At 40.1% G+C, this 22394-nt stretch overlaps 1 protein-coding gene and 2 long non-coding RNA genes across 3 annotated transcripts; 2 read left to right on the forward strand and 1 right to left on the reverse strand.

Moving 5' to 3' along the window:
• Window positions 1-4327: 4327 nt before the first annotated feature.
• LOC120720899 lies at window positions 4328-5925 on the reverse strand. Its single transcript, XR_005693086.1, has 2 exons — window positions 5568-5925; window positions 4328-5379 (listed from the first exon to the last, which is right to left on the reverse strand). It is a non-coding gene; the product is annotated as an uncharacterized LOC120720899 (long non-coding RNA).
• A 9305-nt stretch (window positions 5926-15230) lies between these two features.
• On the forward strand, window positions 15231-16066 carry LOC120720900. The gene is made up of 3 exons (XR_005693087.1): window positions 15231-15357; window positions 15605-15774; window positions 15864-16066. It is a non-coding gene; the product is annotated as an uncharacterized LOC120720900 (long non-coding RNA).
• Window positions 16067-17204: 1138 nt separating this feature from the next.
• On the forward strand, window positions 17205-20079 carry LOC120720893 (coiled-coil domain-containing protein 81-like). Its single transcript, XM_040010750.1, has 4 exons — window positions 17205-17344; window positions 17484-17590; window positions 17701-17826; window positions 19913-20079. Exons 1-4 carry the CDS (start codon window positions 17234-17236, stop codon window positions 20049-20051), a joined length of 483 nt encoding a protein of 160 aa, XP_039866684.1. The 5' UTR covers window positions 17205-17233; the 3' UTR covers window positions 20052-20079.
• The last annotated feature ends 2315 nt before the right edge of the window (window positions 20080-22394 follow it).

Here is a 22394-nt window from a genome sequence, read left to right on the forward strand (position 1 = left end):
GCCCAAGCTACGACCTTGGCTCCCTGTTTATCTGCTCCTGCTGAGATGGGGCAGAAAACCTCTCCAGTATGTTCTGTTCTCTTCTAATCAGACAAATAAGGCGATGACTTTCTGCGAACAGTATTTCTTATAACTCAGCAGTATAATGCATCATAAAACAATATCATCAAATCAGTTTAACAAATGTAATAGTTATCACCTTCTTCTAATTCAGGAGAATAATGCAAACTAAAACTACATAATAATTCACAATCTTTAATTAGGGGTCTAACATGGCATAAAATAATATTATAATCCCACAAGACACACCCTGCTCCTTTACCCACCAATCAAGATGAGGTGATGAGGAACTCCTGATTACGATGAGGAAGATTAGGCAATTCATGATTCATTTATCTCCTCCCCGTTCTTGCAGTTCCTCCAGATCTTTAATTTGCACTGTCTCATCTGATGAAATCAAATCCTCCATTCCTCAAACGCATCTGCAACATGAGCAGTTCCCAGTGATTGATTCAGCAACCTGTAAATCACCCTCTCAGCTCCCACAGATTAGTCGTCATTCTGGTACAGTTCCTGCTGCCAGCCCTCCTTCATAGAATTCATCAATATTAGATGCTGCAGTTCCTTCGAATGGTTTGCCTAGACCAGTTTTTCCTACACAAGATGACACTCCCTTTAACTTCCCAGCCACACCGCTGCAGGATCCTTACCAGATCCCCTGTGTTCAACCTGCTGTTCCATTAGATGAACCTTTCATTTGCATTCCAGAATAAAAGCAGCACCCTCCTTTAAAGCAGCAACCAGCTACATCTATGGTTTGCATGCACAGAAACCTTCAGTACCCATTACTGCTAGTTCTAGTCACCCTGTTACTACCAGAACACATGTATATAAGCTTGAGGGTTCTTCTTTCCCAGACCTTACCAGAGAAGATGAAATGCAATACAGTATGTTACGGATGGCCCTTACCAACCTTCTTGACCCTCACGAGACAGAGCACTTCAAATATCATGTCCTTCTCGATCATCTGAAAGTACACCAAGCTAAACGATTAGCTCTTGCCTTTTCCTATGCTCCTGACCCATATACTCAAGCCATCAAAGCCCTCGATGAGCATTACGGGCAACCCAGACAATTAGCATTGAAAGAACTATGGAATACACTAGAGCTTCCTCCTATCAGAGCAGGCGATGGTCGGACTCTGGATAACTTCGCTCTTCGTGTACAAGCTCTAGTTGGTTTGCTTAGCACCATGGGTGATCAAGGACAGAACTACATTGTGGGTCCCATGTTGATCGCCTGCTTGAAAAGCTGCCTGCAGAGCATTCTAGTCGCTTTAAACTGCATGTTTATAGGGAACAAGGAGAAATGACGTATACCTTACCTTTGTTCTCATCCTGGTTGCAAATGGAGTGCAGGTGTCAACCAAGAAAGGACCGTGCTGTTTCATCCTTCAACCAGCCATGTGCCCGTAAGTATTCATCTCCACTCACAACAATTCTACATCAAATACATCTGATGATCCGATACAGCCAGCACAGCCCATCATAACGACTAAGGCAACATGCGCATATTGCTGCTCACCTGAACACCACATCAGCAAGTATCCTGAGTTTATTCACAAAACAAAGGATGAGAGAATAAACTGGATAAAGAGGAACAAATGGTGTTGGGGTTGTGCTAGGACTCATCAGGCTGCAAAGTGCGATCTGGGAAAAGACTGTGCTACCTGCATGGGACAACATCTACAGATCCTGTGTGAGGTGATTCAGAGACCTAGAACTGAAGTTAATCCTGTAGGGAGGACATTGTCAATGTACCATGCTTCTGACATCAGCTGCGCAGCATCTCCACCTAACTGGGAAAGCTGAAAACATATCACTCAGAACTGTCTGTCAAGAAGTTGAAAGCATTCAAGGTTCTTTAAGTTTCAAGATCTCGCCCATTTCACACCCAGAGAAAACTTTCACAATTAATAATGCCTTCGCTACAAGTCAGTTAGCACTTTCAGAACACACCTACCCTATATCCTCGCTCCAAAGGAAATACAAGCAGTCCAAGGTATCCCATTACCATCTGTTAATAAAGTAGCTCCACTACTGCTTATAGGCTCTGATCATACTCACCTTATCATGCCTACTACTCCACTGAGACACGGTCCATATGGATCTCCTGCAGCGGTCAAAACCCACTTAGGATGGACACTCCAAGGTCTGATCACAGACTTCCATCCCCAGAGTAGTTACGCGCATGTCCAGTGTGTGTTCACATCTTTCAGTTCAGGTTCAGGAAAACCGCTCCAGCACATCCTCATGTCCGCTGATGGCTCTAGTGAGTTTGTTCAGCCACCTCCTACTTTACCATCACCAGTTCCACCGCCTGTGGCTGCCATGCCACCAGACGTCAGGGCACCACCTGGTCCTGCCTCACCTGGTCCTGCCTCACCTGGTCCTGTCTCTGCCAAACCCAGTGCCTGCATGTACTAACCATATGGTAAATGGCCTGCATTTGTATAGCGCTTTTCTAGTCCCTAAGGACCCCAAAGCGCTTCACACTACATTCAGTCATTCACCCATTCACACACACATTCACACACTGGTGATGGCAAGCTACATTGTAGCCACAGCTGCCCTGGGGCGCACTGACAGAGGCGAGGCTGCCGGACACTGGCGCCACCGGGCCCTCTGACCACCACCAGAATATCAGAATATCACTTGTGCTTATTTAAAAAAGTCCTTCTAGGCAAAACTGAGTTATAGTCGTCACTTTGTAAGAGACGGTGTGACCTGACCACTATTCAACATGAAAACAACATAGCATCCAGTTTTAAATGGGAAGATGACGCATGGGGATTTCAGTCTTGTTTTCTGCAGAAGTACTACTTGCGTGCGGGGAAAAAATGACTTGTGATTCCATGTGTTACACACATTCATTATTCACTAGTCAACACTGAAATTAATCTGGATTGGCCATCAAAAACATTATTCAAATACAGTTTGTGGTTCATTTTGAATAGCATGTCCAGACATGGTTCTTTATTATTAGCCTATTATAAGCTGAAATTTTAAAGTTAGTAGATTATTAAGATAGTTTACTAGCTTAGTTCAAATAAATACCTGACTCTGTAGTGGCTGCACCACCTGACTATTGCCTGCTTTTTAAACTGTGTTCAACAGCTTTATCTTCTGCACATTCATGAAGCTTGACCTGATGCTCAAGTTTCGGACATTTGGAAACCTGACTCGAGCATCCTTGCAGGGGTGCTTTGCTGGAGGCCAGGACATGCTTGTCTTGATCTGTTGGAGTTGCAGTCAGGCAGGAACAGTTTGGCAAACTTCACCTTCTGAGTGTCTTTCCCAGAAATGACTGACTCATCTGGCGGTAGTTTATGTTAATACTACAAAGTGACTATTTCATCTTAACCTAATGTTTGTGCTTGTTTTTAGAAATGGACTACATTTGGGCAAAAGTATCCTCCTACATTCAACACCAGACGACTTTAAGGAAGTTAAATCCATCTGTCTGTCTCTCTGTGTGTGTGTCTGTTTGTTCAGTTGATTGATCTGTTGTAAAAGGGGTCCAGCTGGTAGAACTGTGGACCTTTAGCATCTCTCAGTAGAACTTGGATTTGGGAAACAAATTCAAAGTGATCCAATGTGATCCCAACGTCCTTCTGGCTGGGAAACTGCTCCAGTCTTGGGGTTTAAAAGAGACCACACCTCTGGCTGCAGGTAAGCCCAACGAGAAAAAACTTTGCAGTTTAATTTTAAAGAAGTGCTTACATCTCTTAAATCATCATTTACTGACTTTGGGTTGCCAGATTGTGGATTATCTTATTGAACAGGGCTGCAGTGCATCTGGACTAAAAAAATAATGTGCAAACTTGGCACATAACCTGTTATTATGATACCATCATCGATCAGTGTATAGACAGAGTGAACTTGCACTTTATATGGGTGCATAGACTGGCATAATCCATTATTTAGATATATATTCATATATTTTACATAACTCAAACTTGAACCTCTCTTTATACTGTTGATCATGTATCTTGCATTGTTATCACAGCACACTGTAAGTGTTCTTTTATTTCTTTTTTTCACAAATATGTACTATGCTTGGTTTGTATTTGAAGCTATTAGCAGTGCTCCAGTGAGCTTTGCTTAGGACAGTGATTTAAAACAGACAAAGGAGGATTATGTAACGCATCCGCAGCTTTTAATGTGACAGATTAATATAATATGTTTCCTCTGCTCTTTCTGCTAATCCCTCCTATATCTTTTGGTGCTCATAACGGCTATACTTTTTGAGATATTAAGCTTTTTATGCCATTTTTGGCCCATTTTGATGTATGGACCACATTACAAGTGTGATCACTGATTTTGCTCGCTGGAGCGAGCTGTGTTTTAGCTCAGTGAGATGAACAGTCATTCTCAGAGCGTAAGGCCCAGGTTCGAATCTCGCCCATGGCAACATGTTTTCAGCAGATACTTCAAGCTGGCAGAACTTTAGGTTGTGCAGCCTGGTCAATATTTCTGCCAATTTATTAAAATTCTGCAAAGTTTAATTATTTTAGCAAATTTTCTAATATCCATTTCAGCTTTTTCATCTGTTTTCAGCAGAAAGTTCAGCCTTTTCACCTCTTTCCAGCACAAACTGAACATTTATTCTCTCATCATATCTCTCTTTGGGATGAGAGCTAGTTTGGCTCAGTGAGATGAGCAGCCGCCGTGAGACACGGTGGTGCAGGTTCGAATCCTATCTGTGGCTGTCACACATCTTCTCCATTTGCTCTCACTGTGCTTTATTGACACTGTTCAGTGTACCCTTTCAAATGCAGCAGTTTTCAGCAAACACTACGGTTTTTTCAGAAGATATTTCTCCTTCTGCTGTTTTCAGATTCCAATACACGGCATTCACACTGCATTTTCACAGGAAATGCAACTTTTTCTAGTTCTTGTTGCTTCCGTACGTTTTTTGGCCCTTAACTGGCCCCACAGTTTTTATGCGATTTTTGCCATTCAAACTTTAAAAAAATCTGCCCTTTCTGCTTATGCTGGCTATATCTCTTGGTGCTCATAACTTCTATACTTTTTGAGATATTACATTTTTTATGCAATTTCTTTTGCCCATTGAAATGAATTGAGCACATTACCAGTGTGGCCACTGATTTTGCGTGTCAGGGTTAGTTGTGTTTTAACTCAGTGAGATGAGCAGCTGCTCTCATAGCAGGAGGCCCGGGTTGAAATCCCGCTTATGGCAACATTTTTTTCAGTTAACAGTTAAACTTTTTTCATCACAAATTTCAGCTTTTTAAGCTGTTTTTAGCAGAAACTTCAGCTTCGTTATCTCTTTTCAGCAGAAATTCTGCTGATTCAGCTCTTTTCAGTGCAACGTTCTGCTTCTTTATCTCTTTTCAGCAAAATGTTCTGCTTCTTAACCTGTTTTCAGCAAAATTTTCAGTGTGTTCATCTCTTTTTAGCAGAAAGTTCAACAAGTTCACCTCTTTTCAGCAAAATGTTCTACTTTCTTCACCTCTTTTCGGGAAAATTTTTCAAAAAGTTCACCTCTTTTCAGCAGAATTTTTAGTTTTTTCACCTCTTATCAGCACAAATCTCAGCCTCTTCTGCTCATTTTAGCAGAATTGTCAGTTTCTCCATCTCTTTTCAGTTTCTGGAGAACCAGTTTGGCTCAGTGACATGGGTAGCTGCCTTGAGACCAGACCAAACTTCAGCTTCTTCAGCTCTTTTCAGCAAATTGTTCTCCTTCTTCTGCTGTTTTCAGATTCCACTACAAGGCATTGACACTGCATTTTTGCAGTTTCCTTAAGTCCTCTCAAGACAGTAAATACATTTGTCAAGATGTCAAACCTGTCCTGTACTTTTTTTTTTTTTGACATTTTGTGCATGCACAGATGACACTTGTGTGTCCCTTTGAGCAATACATCAATTAGTGGTGCAGCTGTATCACAGGAGACTCCATTCAGTTGAGAACCTTCTGAGGGATGCGTTAGGGAGACTCTGCTGCTGCTCTTCAAAGGTTCCTTTAAGAACAACAAGGTGGTTGTTCATAGTATTTCTTATTATGTGAAATCATTACAACTTTTTTTTCTTGAAAATTAACTAATCTCTCATCAATTTAAAGGTCCAGATGAAATTTAATAGAGCTTTTATTAATGCCATGGATGGAACCGGTATGTTGCCTTTAGCCTTTAACAAGGTAAGCTAAAATGTTTGTTTTTCAGTTTTACAGTGTAAAATTAATGCATTATACATGTACTCTGGTATTGCTTCCCCGCAGAGACCTGGGAGCACTACTTCTTTACAGCCCAGTGAACTATCCAGGTTTGAAAACCATCATACTGCAAACCCTGTCACCCTGCAAGCTGTCCGCTGTCTTCAGCCAGGCAACAAAGCCAGAGATGAAAATGGATGGCGCTTGTCATCAGCTCCAGACCCAAGGAACGGAGGAGGTGAATGAGCCTTTTGCACAAGCCTAACAATTCTGTGCTGAGCTGGGATTTGACAGTGCACTGAATCAAATACAGGTTGTTCTAAACGGCTTAACAACAGAGAAAAAACAAAATTCTTTTCCCACAGTCAGGATGAGCTGGAGCTGCAGTAACTATAGAAGCAGAAATAGATTAAATGGTATTAAAAATAAATGGCATTGAGCATGCATATGATTGCTTTAGCTTTAGATGGAAAAATCCAAAATACTATCGGCAGCAAAATGTAGTGTCTTGTTTGTTAAATCTGTCAAACTGCCTGCAGGATTGTGATTTTATGGTGATATTATGCAGGAAAACAGGAAAAGATTATTACTTCTATATGTACCTATGTGTTTTATGACAGTTTGGTATTGAAAAATAAAAGAAAGAAGATATTATGCAGGAAAACTATTAGTCTGTGGTTACACTGACTTGTTTTCTTCTTTTCCAGTTTTAGAACAAGCTGAACTGAAGTGAAAGGGAAATTTATTTTGTTGGCTGATTTTCTTTAAGAACGCCAATGAGCATATTGTATATGCTACACTTGAAGATAAAGTGGTTGCACCCACAGCTTTTTCTGACACTATATAGAGCGACCTAAAATTTTCTACCAATGAACACGTCTTTGATAACAAGGAATAGATAGGTAACTGAACCCATGGCACTGAACCTGCTCACAGTGTTGTGTGTCTCTACAGAAATTCCCCAGTTTAGAGAACCTGATTCCCATCAGACATTGCATCCTGCAAAGGTGAAAACTGTCATTCTGAAGACTGAGAAACTACATCCAAAACCCCCTGTGGAGGGTAGAGACAGGTACCCTGTACACAGTGATACAAAAACACAGACAGGCCCAGACACGCACACACTCTCTCTCTCTCTCTCTCTTCACAGTGCGTGTCAGTTTACAGGTTGATGAGTACATGAGAGCTGAGCACTCAGTGTTGGTGTATATTGGCACATATTGTCTCTGCCCTGGGGATGTATACTTGTCTATTAATGATGCACAGCTACCTTCCACGCACAAACCTGTAATCTGGCTAAATTGTAAAGGTGAAAGATTTATCATGATATACGATCCTAAACCCACCAGAAGGCAACTTTAAAACCTGTAATTTCTAAATTGTAGATATGGTTCATTATGTGTCATTTTAAATGCACCACTGCTGTTTATTTTGATGTTATTTTATTTTTTTACTTTTCCATCATCAAGTACTTCAATAATGTGCCTTGGCAGTAATGTGGATTGCAAACATATTAACCAGGATGAAAGCTTTCATAAAAAAGTTTACTATTTTAATTAGAAATTCCTTTTAACAAGGAACCCACAGTGGTTAATATCAAATGACAAAACCACATACTTACAAAGAATTCATTGTCGTCTGTCGTCTTTCAGGTCCGCCACCACCAAGTCACCCCATGAAGCCCTGCCTAAACTAAAAGAGCACTCTGTGAACTGCTCTGGGCAGGCAAGTATGTGCATGTGTAGCTGCTTTCATGTAAACATGCACTTCAGCACTGTCTCAACTTGACAACACTAGTGCACTGTATAATTTTATCTTTCTGCTTCAGATGTTTTTCTTATCTTGGTAAGCTAATGGATATTATTCATCCTCTTTTCAGGCAGCATGCCCCTGGTAAATGTTGACTTAAAGTTACTTTTATTAAAGGGTTTGTTTGTTTTTTACTGGAAATGACACAGGCATCTCCCAAAAGATAATAAGATGATGTACAAGAGGCATCATTGTGAAAAAATATTTCTCAGCTTTTATTTACATTTGAGCAAAAAGTGTCATGTCCAGAATTATTCAATCCCTTCTCAATAATCAATAGAAATGCCTTTATTGGCTATTACATCAATCAAACGCTTGGTCTGCACACTGAAATTTGGAAGCAAGACCACAAAGTTGTGAAAGTAAAGAAAACAAGAAAGAAGAAGAACAGACGATGTAGGAACACTATGTACACGATGTAGACCTCATAATAAAATATTGTTAATAATAAATAAGGGTGGAAGGGCTATGGAGATTAAGGGATGGAGACTGCACATCTCTTGGTGTTCCCCTGGATAAGCTAGAGGAGGTGGCTGGGGAGAGGGAGATCTGGGCTTCTCTGCTTAAGCTGCTTCCCCTGTGACCCGGCCCCGGATAAAGCGGAAGAAGATGGATGGATTGCACATCTGCCGAAATATTGCACAGGAGGAGCAGAATAATGTATGGAAACAAAAGGAAACTCACAAACGCACACACACACACAAATAGTAATAATAATAAATAGCAAGTAGCATCAACAGAATAATTGTAAGAAACTCTCAGTTTGTATTTATGTTCTGGGAAGAAGCTGTTCTTTAGTCTGTTGGTTTTGCAACTAATGGATCTGAACCTTTTTCCAGAGGGCAGGATGTTGAGTAGATGGTGGTTAGGATGGAGGCGGTCTTTTATGATTGCCCTTGCTATTGAGGAATATCTAGTGCTGGCATTGGAGTCCAGGGTGCAGTTTTTATCTTGCTGAAGTCCATGACCACTTCCTTGGTTTTCCTGGTGTTGAGAGTTAGGTTATTGTAGTCACACCACTCATTGGGTATGTGGTCATTTACTGTGATTAGGTTACCTGGTCCATTGGCTGAAAAATGACCCCCATTAGGTTCCCACCACCATGTTTGACAGTGGGGATGGTGTTCTTTGGGTTGAAGGCTTCTCTTTCTTATTTTTTTACCCCAAATGAAGGAAACATCATCGTGACCAAACAATTCCGTTTTCATTTCATCTGACCAGAAGTCTTCTTCTTTATCCAGATGAGCATTTGCAAAGGCCAAGCAAGTTTTTGTGTGCCTTATCTGGAGAAGTGGTGTCCTCCTTGGTCTGCATCCATGAAACCCAGCAGTGTGCAGTATCTGTTGGACTGTCTGCCTTGAGGAATTGCCACCAGCAGAGCCCAGATTCACCAGGATGGCCTTGGTGGTTATCCTTGGATTCTTTTTCACCTCTCTCACTATCCTCCTGGCCAGCACAGGTGTTACTTTTGGCTTCTGACCACGTCCTCTAAGATTTTCCACAGTGCGGAACATCTTGTATTTTTTAATAATACTTTCCACTGTAACCACTGGAACTTGAAAACATTTAGATATGGCCTTGTAGCTCTTTCCTGACTTGTAAACAGCCACAATGCGCAGCCAGAGGTCATCACTGAGCTCCTTTCTCCTAGCCATGACTTTCCACCAGTGTTGGTCAAGTTACTTGAAAAAAGTAATCAGTAACTAATTACTGATTACTTCCCCCAAAAGGTAATCCTGTTACTTTGCTGATTACTTATTTTAAAGAGTAATTAATTACTTAGTTACTTTTTAAAAACACGATTTACAACCTGAATAGGTGATAAAGCGATAGATCTTTCAGTCCAATTCTACTTTTTCTGCATAATCCGTCATACAAAATGTAATCAAATGGAAAAGTCTCTTTTTAAAACTTGTTTTATTAGTTTTAATCTTTTAACTTTATGCATCAAGCAAAAATTAAATTATATGCAACATTCTCTGACTGGAAGAAATTTGTTTAACATTTAAACCTATTTTCTGCACATTCCAGCACATAAAATAAAATATTTTTTTTGTGTTTACACTCAGTCTTTCAAATAAATGCAAGTGAAACACAGCGGAAAATAGATAAAATCAAAGACTCAGCGGTTCTGTTGCTCTATTTTCACCTGTATAGCAGGCAGATGTTTGCCCTGGTTTAGGTGTGCCGCAGCGGTCAGTGGAAGAATCCGCGAGTTTGTCTGTGAATTTCCCATAGACCCTGTCACTACCCGATCCGTACCGGAAACCCGATCGGTACCCCGCATGCGCGAAAGGTGTCTACTTCCGGTTGAAGCGTTTTACGATAGTTACGGGTCAGAGTATCTGTTAAGATGTTAAGAATAATAAGTATCTCTTAAAATATTTCCAATAATGAAACATTTCAATATAATGTAGACAAAAAAGAAAAAGATAGTTACGTATCAGGACTCCCCGATCCTTACTGGGCATGTGCAAAGTCGGACCGTACAAATCAGGTCTACCCGATCCGTACCACGCATGTGCAGGGGTTTTCTTCTTCTTCTGTTCATTTAATGGCAGTTTACTCCCCAGTGTACGAGGATACTGCCACCTGCTGACCGAGCGAATGAACCCTATTGTAAACTGAATTAGCATCATTACAAACCTGTGTTAAATTTGATTTAGTGACAGTCGAGTGTGTTTATGCTTGTCTATGTGGAGAGGATTGATTGGAATAGTGATGATGATGTCCGCTATCACTGTCAATTGTCAGTAAATAATTCATCTGGCTGATGAATCTTCACGTGACATATTAACATAATAGACATAATAAGTCTGTATTATTAACTCTGTAATTAGGCGCCATTCTTCTTATTTTATGGCGCTGTTGTTCAATCAGGGGACGCTCTCTGTTGAGCAGAAAAGTATGAATTTGTTTGTATATGGATTATCCATTGTTTAAATGCCATTCAAATATATTGAATGTCGCAATGTTGGCAAAGAGAGGAAGTGACGTAAGATTTGCGCATGCAGGGTACCGATTGGGTTTCCGGCACCGATCGGGTAGCAACAGACCCTGTGCACGAGAAAATGCTAACTTCCTGGTTTGAGACCGGATGTAGGGTTGTACATTTCCAGTTCGCCACTGCGAAGATATACTCCAAAATCATGTCCAAAAATTGAAAACTGAAAGATCACGTTAAGTTACAAAGAGCAGAAGGTAGGAACACTCACCACTGTTGTGTCATAAAGGATCAATTTTGCCGTTTAAAGAGTTTAGATCGATCAGTTGTTTACATCACTCAACACAAGCAGAACTGCATTACAAAATCAGAAGACACATCGTCCACATTCAGAAGCACATCTCTGTATAGTGACTGGTCTTATGATTTAAACAGGCAAATGTTCAGCATTCAAACTACAGGTGAAGAATAGTCAAACCAGATGTTTCCCCCGTTATGTCGATATCAGCTCGTCAAGTACACACCTACACAGCATGTCAACAAGCCTTGAAAAAAAGCCACACAAAAAATGAATGATTGCTGGTAAGGGTTTCTATACATTAGTATTTACGAAGGGTATGTTGTGACTTCCCTTCAAAATTACAGTGGTCCCTCACTATAACACGGTTCACCTTTCACCTCGCTGTTTCGCAGATTTTTAGTGCAAGCTTTTTTTTCTTTTACATCACATTGTGTCCTGCGTCCTGATCGCTGCAGACGATCTCCTCCATGACGTCTCTCCTGTACAGTACAGAATCGCTGCATCGATCGCTAGCAGTGTGACTCTGAAGTGTAGTACTGTATGTCCACGATGTCGACGAAACGCTTTGCACCGTCAAAAAATAAAATTGGCTACTTGATTTCACCTATCGCTGGTTATTTTTAGAACATAACACCCGCGATAAACGAGGGACCGCTGTTTACAGATACTGAGAAATATAACATTTGAATCCATTTTCTGTTTTGCTCTGGGGCGCGGGGAAAAAAACATTGACAAGTCGATCAACATCATTTACAGATATATTGGGTAAATGCCCAAGACATCTATAGAAATGTAAATCGCCGCTTGATTCATTCATTTGCTTAACTTGTTTTGGACCGTAAACAAGGCGCAAATAGGACACCGGAAACAAAGCTCCCCACAGGAGTTTCCGCACCGGAAGTAGCATCAGCACACAACTGTTGCCACGAACATCACACTTGCTTACGTCATTGTCATGAGACACTCTCGCAAAAAAATCATGGTTTTAGTAACGCAGTAACGCAGCATGCTTACGGGAAAGTAACAGTAATCTAATTACCTTTTTTGCAATAGTAATCCCTTACTTTACTCGTTACTTGAAAAAAGTAATCGGATTACAGTAACGCGTTACTGCCCATCTCTGCTGTCCACAAACCAACTGCAGAGAGATGCTGCTCACCTGTTGAGTTGATTAAAACAGCTGTTAATCCAGGTAATTAGGATGTTTTAGAACAGCTTGGACTATTTGGAATGGTATAGAACTTTCTCAGAGACAGTGACAGTTTGTGAAGGGTATTAATAATTCTGGACATGACACTTTTTGCTCAAATGTAAATAAAAGCTGAGAATTTTTTTTTTTTTAAATCCACAATGCCTCTTGTACATCATCTTATAATCTTTTGGGAGCCACCTATGTCTTTCCAGTCACACACAAAAAACTTGCTGGTTAAATAAACTTAACTTTAAGTTAAAATTTGCAGGGGTATGAATAATTATGGGCTTGACTGTATTAGCAGCTCATTAGTAGCTCCAAAGACAGATTCCTTAAGGAGTTACTAAAGAATAGAGTAAAAAGGGAATTACATCGTTACATTACACTAGTCTTTCAAACAAGGCTCCAGTGTTTCCCTGGTTTCTGCTGGATGTGTAAATAAGGGTTTGCTAGCAAGCTTAGTGTACACTGTGCAGTATCAGTCACTTGCTTGATTCCTTATGACTATAGGAGCTGTGCTACCAGTGTATGCAGTGGACCCAAAGAAATGTCCCAGTGTATCTGAGGGGACAGCAGCAGGCAGATGAGAGAGCACTGGAGAAACTCCTATTTCTTAAACAACAAGAGAGGGATGAGCAGTACATGGAGGAAGAACAGGTGGGAGCATGTGTACACTTCAACTGCCATAAAGCAACATTTACATCCATTAACTTGATCTTTTCCCAGAGGTAAAACTTGACCAAAGACACTAGTGCTCATCCTCTGAGAAACATTTAATTTCTCAGCAACACATGCAACGGTTCAGTAAGACAATATAATCTGCACTGAAGCGTCACCCAAATAATGGACGTAGCATCATCACGGTGACTGAAAACATGGCGTTGGTTCGGTCAGGCCACAAAGTCTCAAGTCACAAAGCTCAGTCACACTGTCAATCATATGAGCACATAACCAGACTCGGCAGTACTGTCTTTATTCTGCTACACATACAATTAACAACACATGGGATCTAACTAATGCAAAACCAATACACTACCAGTACCGAATACAGCACTTATAGACATACATGAGTTGATCAGTGCAGTCCTTTATTTTAAGAGTGTCCCAGGTCATTTAAAGTTTTTAATATGCTTAAAGAAATAGATATTCTCTTTTTGAATTTTATATTATGACTTTTTTTTAAAGTTGTAGTTCACTTGAGAGTATCTTAGGAACCACTGTTTGTGGTCAAAAACAAAACCATGTCTCCATTCAAAAAATGGGATGTGAGAGCTGAAACTTGTCATGTTATGCCGCTGTTACATGTCACAACAAGTTAAAACGTCAGTCGTACCTTTGGAAAAAATTGACCAGAATTCTCTAACCACTTCTCATTCCTTTATATTTTGATAGGAAAATGGAAAATAGCTACATTATGCAAGTATGTGCACATGACACTGCATTTGTGTAACCATGAACTTTAGCACTGTCTCACCTTGACTGTTCTAGATACACTTCTGCTTATGCTTTGGTGTTTTTTCCTGTTAGTAACCTTGTTGTTTTCATCCACTTTCACTACTCACATGACATCGTTTTCAGGCAGTAGATTTTATTATTTTAAAAATACTACCTATTTAGACAGAGACAATTAATTTGTAATAATAATAACACATAGTTGGATATTATCATTTCTAAGAGGATATTCCCTCAAAAGTTACCAAGAATAAACGGAGTGAAAAGAGAGCTGCACTGGACCAGTTTATCACTATGCAACTCTGGTTCTGTTTGATGTGTAAATAATGGATTGTTACTATGCCTGATTCATTGACACATGCACAAACAAACATGAAAATACAGTACATAAGGCAAAAACAGAGTTTATACAAATCTAACAAGCTTAAAAGTCAATATTTGATCAATTGACCACATTTATTCTCTATTCCCCACAGCTTGAACTCTCGTAGGCAAGCTTTGTTGTCATTTCTGTAAGAAGTCTCTAGTCTTCCTGAAGAACACTCAACATTCTCCTTTGGATCTTGGCTGGCTTTTGTTCTCGTCTCTGTCAAGATGATCCCACACTGTTTCTGATCATTGACAGCCATACTGAGATGAAATGTTGAGGACATGTTGAACCGTCAGTAACTGCAGCTGTTTTTGCTGCTGTTAGCTGTTGCTTACTGGTGTTAATGAAACCTTCTTTGAAGTGAACGTAACTTTATTGAACTGTGACACATGACGTAAACTGTTATGCAAGAATTTAGTTATACTGTTTATGAGAGGGAACTCTTGATATATGACTGACAGCGGTTGCTTGTCTCTATGTGTGTTGGTGTGATCCCCATGAAGGACTGGCCAGCTGTGCAGCTAGCATACTGTTAGCTTATAACCAGCCTTTTCATTGCCCAAGCACTATTTTATGCCTGTTTTCTTTGGTATTTTCATAGATTAATGCTTGAACGATTCAAAGGTCAGTGATAAGGGACTCAGCAAATGACAAAACATTGCTCTGATAATGGTTAGGCACAAGGGCTGACTAAAAATGAGTGAAAAAGCAGACAATTACATACTCAGAAATAATGGAGAACTGTTGTTTAAGAACAACAAATAAGAAAAATTAAGAAGAATCACACACACAAACACACACACAACATATCACAATGTTGCTAACGATATATTTAGGAATCCAAAAAGTCATCTTAAGTTAATTTGGTGAGTTTGATATGCTTTGCTTATAATGTTTTTATTATTATTCTGTTTTGTTGTTTTTCTTTTCATTATGGACTTTCTGATAAGGCTTTTTTGTTTTGCTTTTTCTGGAAGGTGAAACTGAAAGAACAGGTGGCTTCATTCAACCTGCAAATTTCAGAGAAGGAGCTGACTCAGCTTCCTGTGAATTCTGTAAGATAAATGAAAACTGTGATTATTCCCACACTCCCATAACCATTTACATCACAGTTTTGGTGATTCGCAGTTACTGTTCAAGTTTCATGTGAAATAACTCAGTGAACAGTGACTAGCGATTTTAACCAGATGACGTCATGACTCATTTATAAAATGTAATTTATTTCGATCATGTAAGCAATATACACGTACATCAAGCAAAGCACCGTATTAAAATTTAGACCACACTCTGGGTTTTCTGTAGAATTCCTTCATCTTCCTGGCTCGGCCACTCACGCCTCCCAGGAGTATCCAGCAGCATCGTTACATGAACGAGCTTCAGATTCAAATAGACAGACGACAGAAATTCAAGGCTCAAGAAGAACAGGAACGTCGTGTCACGGAGTCTTTAGACCAGCTACATCTGACTAAGGGGTGTGTAAAGGTGCCACAAGCCAGATGTTTCAAATAATCATATGTTGTGATCACAAATACATCATGTAATGTTTACCTGTGTGATTTAGAGTAGCTTTGCAGCAAGCCCAGCAACTCCAACGTAAACGGGAAAAGGCTAAGCAATACAAGAGTGCTCTGGATACCCAGGCAAGTCAAAGTTACTTTCAAACTTGACACAAAGGCACAAATTCTTGCTAAGAATTGTGTTCAGTCGCCAGTGTTGGGAAGGTTACTTTTAAAATGTATTCCATTACAGATTACAGAATACATGCCCCAAAATGTATTCTGTAACGTATTCCGTTACGTTACTCGATGAGAGTAACGTATTCTGAATACTTTGAATTACTTAATATATGCTGTTTACAACTACGTGAATGTACTATTGCTGTGATTTATTACTGTTACTGACGGTCCGCGGCTCCGAACCGTAGTAAAGGGTCCTCTGGCTAATACGTCGGATTTGTGTCGGGCTTGTAGCTGAAAACTAGCTTTACTTTGTTATCTGGGTCAACTTTGTTAGCCAGAGACAGAGAGAGGCATTGAAAGGCTGCTCCAACGGAACTTATTGTTTCGGAGGAAAACACGAACACGGTGTACAGTCGAGTCTTAATAGCTTACTTACAGCTGGGCTCGTCAGACACTCTTCTTGGCTGCAGTGGTTATTATTATATTTACATGCTTCCAGCTCCCGTTTCTGCTCAATGACAGCTCGTACTTTTCCTTTTTCTCCCTCCCTCGCTCACAAACACATAACGGGTATGGCAGTCCATTCTCCCAGCAGCACGGACTACACTGCCCATGAGGCTACATTCTTTAGAGCTATACCTGTAGCATTCTCCCTATTAGCTTAGCACAACAACAACAACAAGGCGCTCTCTCACTCAGGAAACACGCAGAGAGAGCGTCACCCTGTAACCATGGCAACCGTAACGCTGCCGCCTGGAACAACAGAACAGCTGTCAAACAAACCCAAACAGTCCTGACCCGCAACAATATGAAACAGGAAAGTACCGCCGTGTAATCCATTTATTTCAACAAAGTAACTGTATTCTAAATACCACCTTATTAAACGGTAACTGTAACGGAATACAGTTACTCATATTTTGTATTTTAAATACGTAACGGCGGTACATGTATTCCGTTACTCCCCAACATTGTCAGTCGCATAGTCTTGGTAGCGAATTTGGAATGAATTCAGCGCAAGCAATTATTGGTATGAAACTAATGTACCATATTAAAATTTTTTCCATAGTCCATAAACGGTTACAAAAAAAGTTACAAAAACTCACGGGTGAGGCTTTGGACCTCTAAACACAGCACGCAAAACTTATAGGGAGAATGTAGGGAAACTGTCCAGAAAAGTAGTTTTCACGTTTTTGTCATGTGACCATCTGCATTCAGTCTAAAATCTAAAATCAGACTGTTAATTTGCCCTTAGATGTCTGAAAAGAAGTGCGCAGAACCTCCAGATTACCACCCTGACAGCTCCACGTTCAGCCGCTGTGAGACAGCAGCGTGCAAAGCAGAAAGCCGCGAAAGGGCACAGAAGGTCACCATCCCTCCATAACAGTTTAACATTTCACTGTTAGCCTCATCATACTGCAACAACATTAGTCATACTTGCTCTGTGCGTATTCGGTCCATTGTTGTATTAAAACTGCGACGTGTGATGCGTTTCACACTGACAGATCTTCCAGGTAAATTTTAGTGCTGCCACCAAGAGAACGAAAGAACTGCACAACCATCAGGCACAGCTGGAGAAGGAAAAGGAGATGTTGAGACGCAATAAAATGGAGTAAGTAAAGGCAAATAAAAGAAATGGACCAAAAAGAACATGTAAGGAAAAAGAAGACATAATAACTGTGAAACTTACTTTCTTCTTCTCGTGGTTTCGTTTCTGTCCAGGCTAATGCACGATCGTATCAAACGCTTTGAGAAGATGCAGGACATCAGCAAGTCACTAGAGCAAGACTGGAGTCGCAGTGTGAAGCACAAATACCAGCAAGAGGAAGACGAGAGGCGCTTTCGGAGGTGTGCGGGGGCAGGATCACACTAACTTTTATAGTTAGTAAAATACAGCATCTCTTTGATCCATGATGTGATTACTGACACTGATCTTCTAAGAGCCTGTGGACCTCTAATGAATCAGAGTCCAAAATTTACTCTTTTTTTTTAGCCCTATTTTTGAGTCTTACTGCCTCCTGGGGGACATATTTGCCTCTTTAGCTGCTTGATGCTCCTCTTTGTTTGCCAGATAGTCATTAAATCTATGTCTGTTGTCTATTTCTTCCAGTCTTTTATATCTTTTTCACTAAATACACAAATATATTAAAGTTGATGTCTGATGCATGATACACATATGAGAAAGAAAGTGCACCTTCTTTCAATTCTAAGGTTTTATGTATCAGCACATAATACATTTGGTCCTGCAGGTTATGAAATTATTTCAGTATATTCAGATGAACAGCACATATCCTCCTAAAACCAAGAAATTCATTCTCAGGGGACAGAAGCCTGAGACCTCTATACGTGATGGCACCCAGAGTCGATTGTGGCTCCCTGCTCCCCTGCCATTGATTTAAATAAATAATATTTATGCTGGTGGCCAAAATATTTCATAAAACAGTTATTAGGCAATCAGGTTTTTGGAAATGTTAGAGCTCAAAAACTGCAGGAAGGTTCATATCTGAAGGCAGGTTAAAATCTGAAAGCATTCCTCAGTGTATCTGTGTACATGGCATGACTCAGATACCCTAGTATCCATACATACTGGGTCATTTTCATAGCAAGTTCAATAAATTAAGCTTCTTCAAGATTAGGCAATCGGTCAAAGTAACAAATGATGGAAAATATTAATCACTTTGTGAATCTTCAGAATTTGTGAAGTGGAGTCAAATATATTCTGGTAAGGGATGACGCAGAGAATTACATTATAGCATGAATCAAGTAAAAGTTAGGATTTTCAAACTATTTATTTTGATTTATATAATTAATATTTGCTAAGTGCATTAAACTGTATCTCTACTTCCGTTCTTTATTAATTCAATTTCATCCCAATTGAAAATGAAAGATATTTTCAAAACGAAACATAAAAAGAAGACGTTTGGCCACAATCACTAAGACTGGTAATTATATTCAAACAGTAATTAGGCAACCACGTTTTTGTAATCATCAGAGTGCACGAACCACAAGAAGGTGCTCATCACTGAAGGCAGTCCAAATATCCGGGAAAAATAAAACAAGCCTCAACGTGTCGATGCTCATAGGTTCCCTTCTATCATATGACTTGGATCTGGGTAAACTGGATCCAGTTTAATAAGTCAAGACAGATTCTTAAAGATGAGACAGTCCTGTGTAGATGATATGAGCCGGACTATGAGAAGTTATTTGCTCAAACGATGTTTTACCAGAAATCCACACAAAAACAAAAACAACATAACTACATCACATCACCTTCATGTGAAAGCACCTTGGAAGTGAAAGCATGCGCTTTATTTTTCACATGACTGTATTGAGGGGGAACTGTGGAGTTGGGTGCTACTCCTCTGTTATTTACTACAAGCACAAACTTTCACATCAGTTTTGAAAGATCGTACGGTTACGGTGTAACCTTGGTTCTCTTAGTGAGAGACTATCTCTCCACCGTGAGGACACTCGGAGACGCGTTCCGATCAAACGATCACCGGTGTCACGTCTGCACAGCTGTTTTATACGTATGCTGTGGGGCGTAGCCGGGCGTGCCGGAATGTCTTAAAGAAATATCCGCACGCCACGACCAAGGGGGGTCGTACCCCGTACATATGGAATACGTAACGGTGTGGAGAGATAGTCTCGATATGCTAGAGAACTCTAAATCAAATAATCATTCCACATGCAAATCACAAATCTCTACAATAGAAAAAAATAGATATTCTCCTTTACATTTCTTTTCACACTTTGAGCTTTAACTGTTTCTCCTTTAATTATGTCGCACCCAGATTGGAAAATAAATTCTAGAAAATGGTAGTGAATGGACACATGCACTAGTTTCTCTGATTTTTTTTCCCTCACAGTCTCAACTTGAACATGTCCATCATTCAAAATACAGCTCATAATAATTCTGTCTCCCTGTGGTTAGGTCTGCTGGTCTCCTCCTGGTTGATAAGCTTGCAGAGTACAGGCGATGTAGCCAGTGTAAGAGGAGAACCACCAACTATGGAGAGACCAACATCTGGAAAGACTCTCATTACCTGTCTGGTACACAGTTCATGATCTGAGGACATGAATGTGAATAAACAACCAAACCTCAACTTATTGTGTGATGATCACCTAAACAAAAATTACAAGGTTATGTACAGTGGTGTGAAAAAGTGATCGCCCCCTTCCTGATTTCCTATTTTTGTATGTTTGTCACACTTAAATGTTTCAGATCATCAAAGAGATTTAAATATTAGACAAACATAACACAAGTAAACACAAAAGGTGATTTGACTAGGCCACTCCAACATCTTTATTTAGTTTTTCCTAAGAAATTCAGAGATGGACTTGCTGGTGTGTTTGGGATCATTGTCCTGCTGCACAACCCAAGTGCGCTTCAGCTTGAGGTTACGAAGAGATGGTCAGACATTTTCCTTCTGGATGTTTTGGTAGAAAGCCAGAATTCCTGCTTCCATTTGCCACAGCAGGTCTTCCAGGTCCTGAGGCAGCAGATCAACCCCAGACAACCAAACTGCCACCACCATATTTTACCAGATCATTTCATTTTTATCATCCATCCATCTTCTTCCGCTTATCCGGGGCTGGGTTTTGGGGGCAGCAGCCCAAGCAGAGAAGCCCAGACCTCCATCTCCCCAGCCACCTCCTCCAGCTTGTCTGGGGAAACATCAAGGCGTTCCCAGGCCAGCCGAGAGATATTATCTCTCCAGTGTGTCCTGGCTCTGCTCCGGTGCCTCCTCCCAGCATGTCCCTGGCATATTTTATCAGATCATTTCATTTTTATCACGTCATCATATTTATACGTTGTTCCTTTTCTAAAATGCTGTGTTAGTTTTATGCCAGATGTAACAGGACTCCAACCTTCCTTTTCATGATCTGAAACATGTAAGAGGGACAAATACGAAAAACACTAGGAAATCAGGAAGAGGGCAAACACTTTGTTTAAACCACTGTATATATGATACTTTAATGATGTGATGTTCAGGGTGCTGTTGTTTTTCTAAATTATTTTTGCTACCTATTTTTGCACGTTAGAAAACTCTCCTCTAACCATAATCTCTTCATTTCTCTGATATGTTACACATGATGACTGTCCTGTACCACTGTTTCTTGAATAGACACAGATAAATGCAGCTACATGTCTCTCTCTTCTGTTATGATCCAGTGATGTGTTTGTTTTGTGTTACTCCTCCCACCAGAGGATGGTTGTGGGTATCTTTCCCCTTTCTGCTTTAATTTAAGGGGTTTAACAAAACTTTTGCATTAGTAGGAATTATTATTATTCCCTCATTTTCAGAGGCTCAAACATAACTCAACAACTTACCATAACTACACAAACTAACTACAGTACAAGGACTGTTTTAATACTGGAATGTAAATCCTTTGTTTTCAGTAACTCCCTGAAGTCACTGACTGCAAATAAAAATTACCTGTTTGTATCACATTCTAAAGCTGTGGGACAGGATGTTCATTTTTATTCTCCCTCATGTGCTTTGATGCTTCCATGTAATAAACACAAGTATTCCATAAAAGTGCTTGTGGTAAACTTGGTTGTTGCTTTTTTTGTATTCTTAAAAGATTTATGATCACATGGAAAGCATTTTATACTGGGTTAGTCACTTTTACTTGAGATGGAACTTATATTCCTGATATTCTGTTTATTTCTGTTAACATTGCTGTTTTTTTGTTGCTGTTTTTTTTATATGAGCATTGGGCCCGAGTTGACAGTAGCAGCAATTCAGACTGAAAACAGCAGGAAAAGAAAGAAAGGAAAAGAAAAAAAAAAACGTGGGACATTTCAGGTGTTTGTTTTAAGCTTCACCAGACCCAAGACATCGCACGGAAGTTTGCATTACTCACAGACAAGATTTTACAACTTAAAGGTCAAGCTGTCAACTATTATCTTTAAAGACATCAATCACAAGGTTTAAGAAAAGAAAATGATGCATGTTATCCTGCTTTGTTTGTGCCAGAGCGGAAAAGCCCAACTGAATTTATAGCTGCTTTGTTTTGTTTTTTTTATTTGACCTTAACCGTGACCGTTATTCACTGCTGAGGGTGAGCTGCTTGTACATGTACTGAACATGTCTAGTGTTTGCATGCATGCAGCCAGTTTCTTTTTTAAATGTTAGATCATTTTGAATACAGCTGAAATGCAGCGACACCTACCGAATTTTCCTACAATACCTTATAACCGTGGACAACTGCTCGGGGCTCCAGGCCAGTGGAGGGCCTCCAAGAGCCGACAAACTTCAAGGTGCAGCAGTAAAAAGGTGCAGTTTGCAGCGACAGCAGGAGAGACCTGGCCTGCCCCACCTCACTTGTTTCAATCACTTTAAAAGTGAAAGGCATGATTTTGTTCAGCTCTACTTTCAATGGCACGCAGTCTTTGCATATGGAGGTCA

This window comes from Simochromis diagramma, unplaced genomic scaffold (genome assembly GCF_900408965.1).
Source record: "Simochromis diagramma unplaced genomic scaffold, fSimDia1.1 OVJJ01000603.1, whole genome shotgun sequence".
Classification (NCBI taxonomy): domain Eukaryota; kingdom Metazoa; phylum Chordata; class Actinopteri; order Cichliformes; family Cichlidae; genus Simochromis; species Simochromis diagramma.